The sequence below is a fragment of the Cladophialophora psammophila genome (genome assembly GCF_000585535.1).
Source record: "Cladophialophora psammophila CBS 110553 chromosome Unknown aczJe-supercont1.25, whole genome shotgun sequence".
NCBI lineage: Eukaryota > Fungi > Ascomycota > Eurotiomycetes > Chaetothyriales > Herpotrichiellaceae > Cladophialophora > Cladophialophora psammophila.
The window spans coordinates 327,048-340,070 of NW_006912946.1; the positions used below are offsets into that span (position 1 = coordinate 327,048).

At 52.4% G+C, this 13,023-nt stretch overlaps 6 protein-coding genes across 6 annotated transcripts; 2 read left to right on the forward strand and 4 right to left on the reverse strand.

Annotated features, from left to right (window-relative positions):
• Positions 1-129: 129 nt before the first annotated feature.
• Positions 130-2,468, reverse strand: A1O5_11402 (uncharacterized protein; the record flags this gene model as incomplete). Its single annotated transcript, XM_007751974.1, has 10 exons — positions 130-378; positions 521-748; positions 771-986; positions 1,049-1,165; positions 1,229-1,342; positions 1,365-1,467; positions 1,524-1,748; positions 1,804-1,872; positions 2,002-2,089; positions 2,276-2,468. The coding sequence occupies 10 exons, from the start codon at positions 2,466-2,468 to the stop codon at positions 130-132; spliced, it is 1,602 nt and encodes a 533-aa protein (XP_007750164.1).
• A 3,019-nt stretch (positions 2,469-5,487) lies between these two features.
• A1O5_11403 (uncharacterized protein) lies at positions 5,488-6,246 on the reverse strand (the record flags this gene model as incomplete). The annotated part of the gene is made up of 2 exons (XM_007751975.1): positions 5,488-6,068; positions 6,141-6,246. 2 exons carry the CDS (start codon positions 6,244-6,246, stop codon positions 5,488-5,490), a joined length of 687 nt encoding a protein of 228 aa, XP_007750165.1.
• A 457-nt stretch (positions 6,247-6,703) lies between these two features.
• Positions 6,704-7,444, forward strand: A1O5_11404 (uncharacterized protein; the record flags this gene model as incomplete). The annotated part of the gene is made up of 1 exon (XM_007751976.1): positions 6,704-7,444. One exon carries the CDS (start codon positions 6,704-6,706, stop codon positions 7,442-7,444), a length of 741 nt encoding a protein of 246 aa, XP_007750166.1.
• Positions 7,445-7,930: 486 nt separating this feature from the next.
• A1O5_11405 (uncharacterized protein) lies at positions 7,931-8,497 on the reverse strand (the record flags this gene model as incomplete). Its single annotated transcript, XM_007751977.1, has 1 exon — positions 7,931-8,497. One exon carries the CDS (start codon positions 8,495-8,497, stop codon positions 7,931-7,933), a length of 567 nt encoding a protein of 188 aa, XP_007750167.1.
• Positions 8,498-9,627: 1,130 nt separating this feature from the next.
• On the forward strand, positions 9,628-11,088 carry A1O5_11406 (uncharacterized protein; the record flags this gene model as incomplete). Its single annotated transcript, XM_007751978.1, has 1 exon — positions 9,628-11,088. One exon carries the CDS (start codon positions 9,628-9,630, stop codon positions 11,086-11,088), a length of 1,461 nt encoding a protein of 486 aa, XP_007750168.1.
• Positions 11,089-11,734: 646 nt separating this feature from the next.
• Positions 11,735-12,907, reverse strand: A1O5_11407 (cytochrome c peroxidase; the record flags this gene model as incomplete). Its single annotated transcript, XM_007751979.1, has 1 exon — positions 11,735-12,907. The coding sequence occupies one exon, from the start codon at positions 12,905-12,907 to the stop codon at positions 11,735-11,737; it is 1,173 nt and encodes a 390-aa protein (XP_007750169.1).
• Between the last annotated feature and the right edge of the window lie 116 nt (positions 12,908-13,023).

Below are 13,023 nucleotides of genomic sequence, written 5' to 3' on the forward strand. Positions count from 1 at the left end.
TTCCTTGCCTGCGGCCTCAGGTTTCAAACTAAACTCTTTAGTGCTGCGTAGTGAACCATCTCTCCGCGTGTCCCCACGAGGACCTCGATAGCCTTGTGCGCATTGACATACCCTTTCCAGCCCGTTCCGCTAGCAAAACGTGTTCCACGTCCTCTTCCACCACGGCCACGTTGCTCGGATCGCGCGTTCCTCTGCCAAGATGTGTTCCAGGTCGATCTCTCGTCTACCAGACACCACGTCGATGTCCTTGACGCGTCGAATCGGAGTCCTCTTCCAGATTTTGAATCCAAGGTAGAATGCAATAACCACCGGAGCTGCCAAATACCCTTCGAACAAAATCTTGGTCCTTTCAGATGATGACATTTTCCCGTAGCCAATCTGCGTGGTGGGAAAATAAAAGTCAGTCGCATTGCTCCAACGATTCAAGAGATCCTCGGTGCGTCAGAGGCACAGTCATACGCCACCAGGTGACGGCCAGTCAAAAGACGTCAGCTCTGATGTTGGGATGAGAGGAACTTACCGGGGCAAATCCCGTCCAGAATTGAGCCACCAGCACCAGGCAATTGAACCCAAAGCCGATCCATGATCCAATCACGCCTGCCTGAGACTTGTAAGGCAGTTCGTCTAGGGTATGACCATGGGACTTCCAGGCCTGGCGGAATCGAATGTGGCACAGGCAAATGGATCTCCAGGTAAAGATGCTGGCCAGACCGCTGACGGCAAACATCCAGTTCCATGCTTCTTGTCTCTGCGACGGTTTCAACCCCGACAATGTAACAAAGAGCCCCGAGTGCTGACGAGAAGAGAATGGCCACGAGCGGTCTGCCCGTTCGGTCGATATAGCCAAGGATCTTCGGCGCCTGGCCATTGTCGGCAAGGGCCGCCAGGGTGCGTGATGCGCCATATACAGATGCGTTGCCGACACTCAGCACCGCAATGAGGATGACAGCGTTGAAGACCGAGGGCAAGCCCCCGACACCCGCATTCTGACGGCTTGTTAGCATCCATCATCTCCAGCGACGTCATCGCCCGCTGGAGGACTACTTACTTTGATGGCCAGCACGAATGGCGATGTCCAGTAATTTGCGCTGTTGCCACTGTTGAGAAGTCGCGGGTCGTCCCACCGGACCAAGCACCCCATGAATGTCAAGGAAATCATATAAAACTGGTGCAGCAATCGTTAGCCACGGCGCCAAAACCACGTCGGCATTCTCTAGATCAAACTTACCAGAACAACCCGCCAGAACACTTGCTTGATGGCTGTAGGGAGCGCCAGACGTGGATTTTCTGCCTCGGCTGCCGCCAAAACCCACCAATTCAGTGCCGCCAAACGAGAACGCGGCTGTCACGAAAACCGAACAAACTCCCTTGAAGCCATATGCAAAGGCCCCTGGATCGCCCCATGTTTTGGCTCCAAAATAATCGCCGGTGGGACCCCCGCCGACGTCGACCACCAAGGCGAATATTCTGGCATCTGAAGTCAGCTTTTGCCCGTCAACACAGAATTGACAGGATTGACCCACATGAATCCTAGCGTTGCGACAACCTTGACAATCGAGAAAACGAACTCTGCTTCTCCGTATCCCTTCACACCAAACAGATTTATTGAGACGATCACAACGTAGACGATGGTAACCCAGACACATGGGTTGACATCTCGTGCACCCTGCCAGTAGTTCAAAGTGATACTGGCAGCCATGATCTCGATCGGGAGAGTAACGAGCCACTGCATGGCATAGTTCCATCCCCTGACATGGCGTTAGTACAGCAAAAATGGGCTGCGGTTTGTGAGGGAGTACAGACATTGCAAAACCCCACGCCGGATCAAGAAATCTGGATGAGTACGCTGAATAGGAGCCGGCAACTGGAAATCTGTCGTTTTCCCGATCTCTGCATCAGCACGCTGACCCGATCAGGAGGAAAAAGACCAGAGAGCGTCGCAGTGTAGGTCGCCTTTGAGGTAACCCAGCGCCGTGCTCCCCGTCAAGCGTGATTACTTACAAGACTGCCATCTCTCCCAAGGCATGGACAGTGCAAAAGATCATGATCCCAAGAGTGCAATATGCTATGACAAGAGCCGCCGGACCGCCTGTCGCAAGAGCTGAGCCCGAACCCGACGAACAAACCAGTTCCTATTGAACCGCCAATGGCAATCATCTGTAAGTGTCGCTGTTTGAGTTTCATGACCAATGCCGGCTGTGCTGGTGGCTGGTTGGGCAGCGGCTTTCCGTTATCATCGACAAGCAACTCAGAAACGCGGGCGCTATCGAAATACAACGTATCCCGTTAGGATCCTGTTTGCTTGCGATATCATATGGAGCGGAAGACATGGGATTTTCGCGAAATCCATCGATGATACGGGCGAAGAAAGACGTCTTCTCCTGGGTGGAGACGATCTGACCAAATTCCTGGCTAGGAGCCACGATCCCAGGGATAGACTCCTGCTTCTTCTCCACGTCAATGTCCATCTTGATGTTCCCGTATCTTTAAGCTGTTTCCAAGGGTGTGGAAAGAGGGACGTGCACCAATATGACGTCCAAGAACTGCAGCTACCAGGACGTCAAGTGAGTCGAGACATTACAAGACGTTCCAAAGATAAGAAGACAACGAAAGAGAATTGTGGAAATAAGAGGCAAGGATTGCATGGATCGAATCCGCCTCCACAGCCCGGCTGTAACGCGGGATAGCATCTGGGCCTTCGTGAGGCACATCTCTCGGGGCACCTACCCCTGGACTCGGGCATTATTCTGGATCGGGAGTATGTTGCATTGACAATTCGAAGTCAGAACAAGGTTGGGCCCCGTTCCTCTCTGTGCGGATGCCCCGGAAGCAAATGGCAGAGATAAGATATTTGAGAAGGACAGGGTCTGGGTTTGTGAGCTTTGGTTGTCAGATGGCATAGTTGCGATAAGATTCGCTGAGTGAGTGATTCATGCTATACAGGTGGATGAGTGATATACCTTGTGTGGAGATATTTGGGACCCTTTTTTCCCTCTGCATAACAAGTAGGGCACACGAAAAGAAAAAAAAAGCTCGCGTGATGATATGTCCGAATGGCAAGAGCCTCGTCGATAGAAAGCCAATTGCAAAAGAACCCAAGGCGGGGTTAATCTCCTTTTTTAACCCGATTCAGGTCTGGGGGGATAGCCAATATCAACCTGGCCATGGCCGATTGGTGCGTTTTGTTCGGCGATGGCAACGAGTTCATGCATGATGATTGCACGGCGGCAACGGCAGCGGGTCATGCCATTCGAGGAAGCACGACCATGGCCTGAACTCGGAAGCTCAAATTGCGTTGTTTTGTGTCTTGTGCCGTTGGTTGCGGCCGCTGACAAGGGGAGCTCCGATGGTCTGGGCTTCCTAGAAAGAAGGAACAGTTCGAAGTAAAGAATATGTGATGGTGGTGGTGATGGTGGTGGTGGCGGCGTCGTTTCTTCTGGATGACATCAGAGGCTCCCCCACGCCATGCGCCCGAGGCTGCAAGGCTGCAAGGTTTCAACCCATGGCTTTCCTTCGATCTGCACATCTTTCTCAGCGGCAAACAGCAGAGATCCACCAAGGACTCAACATCCATGTCTTATCAACCAAGTCTCCTGTTGCCAAATCGCTTATATAGAAATGGCCACGCACACAAGCGCACAACGACAAGTCCAATCTTTCCCGGCTGATCTATGGTTCTGGGCTTTTCTGTCTCAACCTTCCGGGTAATGCAGATCCCGGGTCATATTCTCTCTTTCGCCACTTCTAGAAAGACTCCATTCTATCTGATATGCATATCAGGCTTTGGACATGGAAACAGTTGCGTCTTACAGGGGACACAGGTAGCAAGGCTGACCATTCGGTGCCTATCAATTCCAGCTTCTCCCGCTTGCTGCGACATTATCTGGACCGATCTCCGCAGACTGCTACATAGGAGCACTAGCCTACAGTGTGTTCACAATTTTGGAGTATTGTCTCCATATTCCATAATCAGGAAATATCGTCAATTACCCCCCCCCCCCCCAACGGCTTACGTGGCTATTCTTGGGAAGCATCATCTATCGTCTTTCCTATTTCTGACATTGGCCAGAAGGGGGGAGTAGACTCCTTGAACAGCAGCATGCACTCCTCCAGGTCTCCAGCTAACGAGGTACCTGTGGCCCTACATTCCTCACGCTTATTGCTCAGATTCCGACAGTCTCCGCTGCGGATTGTTCCATGTTTTCTGGTAATCTAAAGTGTCTGAACGAGCCGCCAAGAGCTTGATTACAACAGAGAGGGCATGCTTACAAGCAACTACATCTGTTCGAGCTACTTCCTATCTCGAGATGCGATTGTTATTGTTGCATACTCGCTACTTTTGGGTGACGTCCTGCTTATGAGACAGCTTGGACCTCCTCGGTGTGAGGTGAGCCAGCACCCTGCTAATACTCTTAGATACAATTGCGACCGGTGGCATGGCGGGATAGCTGTGTCCATCCACCATGACTCCCCTGCAGCAACATGTGAGATGCCTGTTTGGTCGCATTCTTACTGAAGCTCCTGTGTGGAGTACGATCTGCGATGTGTTGGCTTGTACTCTGCACTTTGTTTCTGGACCTTAATGTGCGGATGTGGGAAGCCTGTTCCTGTTGGTACAACTACTCGTCTCAGCCATTATCTTTTCTGAGTCTAGCCACTATCTCCCATTAGGCCCATAGCTGTCGCTCCACCCATCCTGTCTAAAGGCTAAAGCGAGATCCTGTGATGCCTTTGCTGGTGCAAAAGGAATGTGCAAAACGCTACTGATGTAGTCGAGTAGGAGTCTGTTAAACGTCGTGTTACCAGGAAGAATGCCCAGAGATGTACCGAGTACTCATGAGCATATGATCGTTGTACTACACGGAGACCATGGTGCAAGGAAGAGGGAAACTGCCCCTCGGTGCAGAACAATCAAGTCGATCTAGATTTCCGGACCATAAGAGGATCCCATTCGGCCAGAGCCGTACCTCGTAAAGCTTACCAGCGACCAGCCTTGCAGCATACTTGGGATAGAAGATGACGTCACTGTATAGTGACATGAACTATCTTAAAATGGGAACTTTTCCGATCCCTGACTCGTGCAGCCAGCGAGCCAGGCAGCAGCAGCCTTGGCAGGTCTGGCGACCTCATTTCGACTTTCTTTCTCTCTTCCCCATCAAACTTTTGCGTATCTCAGCATTGCTTGTGATGGAGGTATTATGCATTCTACCTAGTCATGTGGCCTTTCACCCCCAACGAACCTTCCAATCCTCAACATGTCCAATAGACAATCTCTGATTGCTGGCGATACCCTTTCCCACAGTGCACAAACAAAGATTGTCAGTGCAGAGGAATGCCTGATACACAACCACTGTTCCTGTCTTTCCAAAATCTCTGGAGAAAGAGAGCGGAAGGGGCAGCCTTCTCAGCGATAGTCGTGATCCAGCGTAACATGGTGTGAGCAAGGGAGACACGTGTCCATTATCCAACCTTCAGCTTCAACGCAGTTCACCCTTCCAATTCGCTGTCGACGATATCCCAAAGCTCGTTTCGATGGCGTCGCAGGAAATCGCCGTTGCCAGTCAACTTGTTTAGCTGCAAAACCCAGCGTAACAACACAGCCCGCCAGCTTTGGAACTCGATGTACAGGTCTTCCAGCGCTTGCGCTTCCTCATCGCTGATCGTCTCTGCCCTCTTCTTATGGACCAGCCCTGCCGCCTCTTTGGCAATGCTTAGCCGCTTCAGGGCAATCTCTGATACATTGATTTCAAGACCTAAGATATTGACCCAGCGCTGCTGCTCATCGGATGCACCACAGACTTCTTCGACGAACTTGCGAACTTGAGCTTTGTTATACTTTTTATACTTTCCGCTGTATTCGACATCCACCTGGATGACATCAATTGCTTTCTTCCTAACAACGTTAAAGTGATCGTGGCAGACTTCTTGCAATCCGCGCAGCACCTCGATGTTCGTGCGAATGATGAACTGGATTATTTCGTTTGCATCAGGGTTGGCTTGAAGCTTGAACAGCGCCTCGGCCAGCTTTTCGGCATCCTCTCCGGCCCTGCGGAAGTAGAGATGGTAATCTGAGTGCATCACTTAGCGCTACGGGGACAGGTTTGGAACATTTTCACATCCCTGTGGGGGGCTTCACTTACCACATCCGTTCAAGGGTTTCAAGAGTCCATGGCTCGCTTCTTGTGCAGCTGTGCTCAGGGCTTGACCCCATGGCTTACTAGCCAGCGCGAAGTCTTGTTGGTCCATCTCTGTGTGGTGTTGGAAAAGGCATCCATGAACGAAGAAGGTGAACTCACTTTTGATAAGCGGATCGAACGTGTGACATTCCCAGACGATGTTGCCTCCGTGACACTCTCGCCTACCCTTGAGAGTCTCCATCCCTTTGTCAGTTTGGCTCTCGTCAAGTTCAGAATGAGTCTGATTGTGACATGCAGAATCTATCACCCCCTTTGTTGACGGGTTGAGAATTGTTTCCAGGATTGTGTTGGCACAAAGGATATTCTGCACTGGTCAGGCAGTTCAACGCCAAGCGTGACGAGGCTGTTGACCGCAGGCGGTCAGGCAGTACTGGCTACGGACTGTCACTGCTTCGACACGTTGGTCGGCCTCCTCTAACATCCCACACTTGACTTTATCTTTTATTTCATGTCACCAACCACAACCCTATTCTTACTGCTGCCCCTGTGTTATCATCTCCATCACCATGTCAGACTTCTTTCCGGACGCGGGCGCCGGCCTCGAACGCCTTACAGGTTACACGAACTATAACCGTTGGGTCCACGATTTTCGAACAATTGCTGAATACAAAATGGTCTGGGAACTCATCAGTCAGGGGAGGGCTAATAATGGTCAGGAACCCGCCGGCTCTGCCAAGCTTATGTTTGCCCTGGGGCTTCTGAAATACTGGGTCGATCCTGCAATAAGAGAATGCCTTTACCAATTCAATGACGCTCACGAAGCTTGGAAATACCTCGAGAAGCGGTACAAGATGGACGACGGACTTGTGATCAAATTGGCGACGAAGAGCATCCAGAATTTGCAGCTAAAGAGATCCCACACCGTGACAGAATATGTGAAGCAGCTCGAGCTTTTGAGACATCGGATCGTGGGTGCGGGTGGGAGATTCTCGGATGCTGAAATGATCAAAAAAGTCGCCACAGACCTCAGTCCTGTCGACTACTGGATGTTCCTCAGCCGCCCAGATATCGCACGCATTCTTGCCACAGCCAGGTCAACAAACAAAACTCCCGTTTCCAATAACCTTGACGGAGAGCCCTTGATGTCGGATCTTCTCAGGGAGTTCACTTGGGAGCTAGTTATATTTGAGCTAGAACACAAGTGGGCAGATGGAAAAGTCACCATTGAGAAAGGAGAGGTTACTGAGCACAAGGCGAAACGGGAAGAGACCAAGGACGCAAAAGAAGACCGGGAGATGAAGTATTAGGCTAGGTGTCACCATCCGTGTCGACATAGTGGTTGGATACATGTCATCACTAGGTGGAAAGAACGACGAGTCCCAAGATTAACGGATAGCGCAACTTACGACAATGGTGAGGATTTTCAGAGATCGACAACACTTGTTCCAACCTATAAGACAGATGTCGATTTATATTCACCTGTCAGATGCATTAGATGTGTGTCTGACTGGAGGTATACGAGGTTGGATCTCGCCGTTGGCAGCCTTTCGCTAAGGACCCTGCAAATCTTTTCGGCACACCTGTGGTACATCATTTCCTCTGCCTTGCCGAAACGTGTCTTGAACTCGCCATGCCCATCACGTTCATTCAAAATCCAATTTATCCATTGGCCTGGGTTACCCTCTCGATCACACTACTCAAAGTGGCACGGAATACGCTGTGAGATATCAGCACGAATTACCGATATCCGAGAGCAGGGAGATCGGGTGGGGAGAAGGGAAGAAAAGGGGAAATCACGCACCGTTGGTCCTACACGTCGCATTACACGACGGCCACGGATCGTTGTCCCTACCTCCGTCTTGCGGTGTCTTGGTCACGTTTGTCAACAAGTCAATGAGGTTCTTGTTTCCCAGCCTTTGAATCCCAGCCTCGATGGCGTCCAGAGTGTCATTGCTCGGCCCCGCAGGGTCTCGGCTGAAAATGTCCAGGGACGCTACCGTCTCCGACATGGCAGGCGTCTCATACACAACCACGAAGGCCGCGCCCAGGGAGTCATAGCCCCAGCTGAGGACTTCGTATGTGTTGTTCTGCGAGGCGAGCGAGCCCGTGGGCACGCTGTGGTAGGCGCTCTCGGCGATGGCGGTGTCAAGCGAGTATCCGAAGTAGGTGGCGTTGGGTCTCTGCGTGTCGTTCACGAGCTGGAAGGACGCCAGGTCGCTGAGGTGCGTGGCGTCGAGCGAGTAGCAGACGTCGTCCGCACAAGGCCGCGTGAGGGTCCAGATGAAATTCCGAAAGACATGGTACAGCTCTTGGTTGGAATAGGTGATGAACCAGTTCCCCAGCAACCAGCTCGGCGGCATGGGGTCCCATGGCTTCGACGACGTCTCATTGAATGTCGGCGGAGTTCGCAGTTGGATTGGGTGCCGTGGGATCTGGTGTGCTTGAAGAAGGGAGAGTGAAAGGTCTAAGCTCTTTCATGTCAGTCTCCGCTCCGGTATTGTTCGCTGTCTGCTCATATCATTGCAGATCTGCCGCTGAAGGAACACGCCTTCTGGACAGCATCGTGTAACATCGACGAGCACATATACGAGGGGACGTACCGGGTTGAGGCCCGATACCAGCACTCAAGGACACACTCGGGAAGCAAACAACGGCAAAACCTTTCAAGAACGCTGCGAACGTCTTTGTCTTCATTGCGCCGCAGGTTTCTGCGAGCCTGGAGTGAGGACCGACGGCATGAGGCCATGGGCTTTAATGTGTTGTGACGTGCTTGTATTTATATTCCTACTAGTTATATTCCCACAGAGTGCGTCGCCTCTGTAATCAAGATCTTTGATTGCCGTTGATCTATATAAACGTGTGTAGAAGCCACTCATACGGGGCACTCTAGCGCTTACTCGTGCTACCTGTTTTTGCAAGGAAACAAACACAGTGATGGCGCCATGCCACCCTCGAGTCTCGACCTCTGTCTGTCAGCCTGCTGCTCCCGTGCTCACTTCTTCGTCCCCGGATTGACCTTTCGTCTTCAGGCCTCCTTGCCCCCGGTTCGCCCCCGGCCACATGGCGGACGGAGACGGGCGCGTGGCCCTACCTAATAGCCTCCGTTGGTGGGGAGCTTAAGTGCGAATACGAAATCACTTAAACTTGCCCATCCGATGTAGTACCGATCCTCAGCTAGAAAAAAGGAGGTCCGGACGAGAGTTATTACCCAAGTGAGCAGTGAGTCCTCCATACTAGGAAAAAGGTATGGGAGTGCGGGTGCTATTAGCAGACTGTGAGCACGCCGTAGTACCAGTGCATAGTATTTAGCCGGAGAGCTAACTGTATGTGGAATCCCCTATGCCTAATCTACAGTAGTCCCAATACTCCCCGACTAATGAAAAAACGGGATGGCTGTTAGGCGAATGCCCCCAACCTCGAATCTCAACATCGTTATACGCGAGCGACAATGAACTGCAAAAGAATCGCCGCCAGCGCTTAGGACCTCGGCATGTCCTACGCGCAGGCTGAGCAAAGAGTGCATGACAGCTATTTGGACGCTCTCCGCGCCGGCACCGTGACGCCCGCATCCTCACTTGTCGGCTCCTTGAATGTCATTCTCCTTGTTGGCTGGTTGTTGGCGTGTCCCTCGATATCGGAGCGGTCCTTGCAACGGTGTCGCTGGCCGGTCTTTCTGTGCATTTCCTACGTCTCGCTATGGAACCTGCTCTATACGCGCTCGCCCGGCGTTGTGGGCAGTATCGGCATAGGTCTGAACTCGGTCCTGTGTGTTGTCCTCGCTGTCAACTTCATGCTCTTGCACGACCCTAGGTCGTTCAAAAGACTGGTACTGCGACCGGACGAAAGGACGTCAAAGACAAATGGCGGTGCTGATCCGAGACCAAATGGTAGCATGAAAAGTGGACGGGACACCAAATACCTCCTTGCCTGGGAGCCCATGCCTGAAACCATATGGCGGAGATTGTTCTGGATACTGGACCTCGCCACCAGCATCCGCGGCGTCCACTGGTCCTGGAGTCCCGCGGCTTCACACGCATATGATCCTGGTCTGGGCAAGGCGTGTTCGAACCGGACCGCTTCCATCGCCCGGAATGTCTCCCGCTTTCTTATTGACTACTTCCTCATCGACCTCATAAAGTGCGCCATGATCGCGGACCCGTACTTCGTCGGCTACCTCACGCACAGACCGCCGCCTCATCTGTCGCGGTACATCACGTCTTCATCAGAGCTGTACACTTACCGCTTGCTTCTCGGCACAGCAGGGATGTACACGGCGGTCGATCTGATCTTCGCTTCTGCAGTCCTCCTGCAGGTCAACGTTCTTGGCCCTGGGGTACTCGGACTGAATGCGTCACCTCTCGCATTCCCACCAATCTGGGGCAATCCGTCCGCTATCCTGCGCAAAGGTCTGAGAGGGTTTTGGGGCGAATCATGGCACCAATTTTTCAGAAAGCACTTTGTGAGCGTTGGGGATGCTGTTGCAGAATTTCTGCCAAGGAATAACGGTCTGGGTTCTTGTGGCTGCCGATGGCCAGACAACAAGCGACACAATTGTCCAAAGCAGTCGGCAGCAAGAGAGGCGATTCGAGTCGTGACCGTGTTCGTCCTCAGCGGGATATTGCACGCATGCGCAAGCCATACGCTGCTGGGTCCTACAAATCCCCTTGCCACTTTTCTCTTCTTTGCACTTCAGCCGGTTGGTATGGCCATCCAAAGCGCTTGCTCCCAGCTTTTCGCTAGCTCTTATCTCTCAAGGCTGCCAGGCCCGTGGACAACAATGATGCGTCAAGGCTCAAATGGTGTTTTCACCATTCTGTGGCTTTGGGGAACTGGCGGCATGTTTTTCGACGACATGGCCAGCGGTGGTATGTGGCTGCTGGATCCTATTCCCGTCAGTTTCATTCGTGGCCTGGGCCTCAGCAAGGACGACAGAAGGTTCTGGTGCTGGTAGTGTGAGCTGATCTCAGAGATCAGGTGGCGGGCGAGGATGGACAGTGTTCCAAATTGAGTTCGACAACACCAGAGGCCAAAAAAACCACCCAATGCCATCCGAAGTCAACAGAAAACAGGGACGGGTTCCGACTCTGCCTTCTCGGCCTGGAGTGTGCATGTGAGTAGATATCAAAATATCAAAGCATCAAAGCAGATTGGGGGCCCAAGAGCAAGCGGGTGTATGGTCTTCGATATTGTCTCCGTATGATGTCTGATATGGTCTATGGTCTATGATCTAGCTTGCGGCCTAATCTAATATTCGATCGCTATGCATCTTTTCCTTGCTTGCTTGCTTTCGCTTATCGAAAAAAAGTATCGTGGTGGTTGGAAAGGAAAGGTACTGTATGAATGCTTCTTGGTATTACATCACGACCTCCAATCCATTTCCGCAAGCTCCCACCCGCTTGGTGCAGAGCTCTGCATGGATATTCTTGTAGAAACGCCTCCGCGATCTGGCCATGCGTGAAAAGTACAATAGTCAAAACACATCATTCAAGGAAGAATATTGAGAGGGGTGGTACGAGATATCGCTCGACCTCTTTACCCGGCAATCTCAACAAATTTAGTCACAACGGTTGCGATCTCCGCTCTTGTTCAGCAGGGATTCAAGATTCGTCGATAGTCGGCTTAAACTGAATCCTATCCTCTGCCTTCGATTGGAAGGGCACCCCCAATTCGAACAACTTGCACAGCACATTCGAGAAGTCCTTGAAAAACAGACTTCCGTCCTTGGCATATTTCTCCACCCACTTCTTGAAGGTCGGATCTTTGATCAAGGCCACGTCGGTAGGCAACATCATCAGGCTCTTCGTCGCGGCGTCTTCGTATTGCTTGGGCCCCTTCCAAGATCGCCAACCCCATTTCTCTTCCATCAGCAGGCGGTAGTAATCGTTTGTGAAGACGGTCGGGGAGAAGGTCCACGGTCCATCAAACCCAGATCGGTCTGCGTGGCAGCGACCTAAAGCGTGGGCACCGCACAGTGCCACCATTTCTTGATCATTGAAGCCCATGCGGCCGAAGATGGCGCGGATGTGGTCTTGGCTTTTGGAGGCATCGGGCAAGCGGCCGTCCGGGGTGCAGAATGCGACGTCCCTGTCTTGTCGGCCAGGTCGCCATGGAATGATAGGGCCAGACATTTCTTGAACAGCACAGACGCCAGCGAGGGTCCACAGGTCCGAATACGAAATCCAGGGGAACTGGGCCTTGATGGGCTCGAGGAAGTCGCGGGCGTTCTTCAAGCCAGCATTGGCGCCGTGCTCGGACTCGGGAGCAAAGCGCATGGTTGCACCGTTGCTTCCTCCGGTGCCGGTGGCGGCGTCATAGGTTCCCGACGCATGCCACGCGAGGCGCAGGAGGACAGGACCATAACTGCCATCATCGTAATCATCTCTCTCCCACAACTGCTTCGCAATGGCGTTGTACACTTTCTGGTAATCCGCGGCGGTAGGCTTGAAAATGCCGGCAGATTGTCCGGCGCTGCCCACGGAAACGCTCCCGGTCTTCTTGTCTTGTCCTGCAGTGTTTTGAGTGCTGAAATAATAGTAGCCTCCTGCGAGCGCGGCGACGGCTGCGACGCTGCCATAGATGGCGGTAGTGTTTGAAGATTTTGGCGGAGTTGACTCGGAGGAGTAGTGGCGGCGGGAGGATTGTTGGAAGAACTGTTTCGCGGCGGCATTAGATCTTGGGGAGCGAGCGGCGAGGCGGAGGGACGAGGTGGCCGAAGCCGTGCTTCGTGCAACAGCCTTGGAGAATGTGCGGGTTGCGGTTGCGGTTGCCATTTTGGAGATGGAAAGTCGTTCACTGATCTGGGAGTGTCTCTCGCAGGAGGATTTCGAGGCAGAAACAGAAAGAGAGGAGGACGAGACAGCAAATGGAGCCAGTTATAGAACTGAGC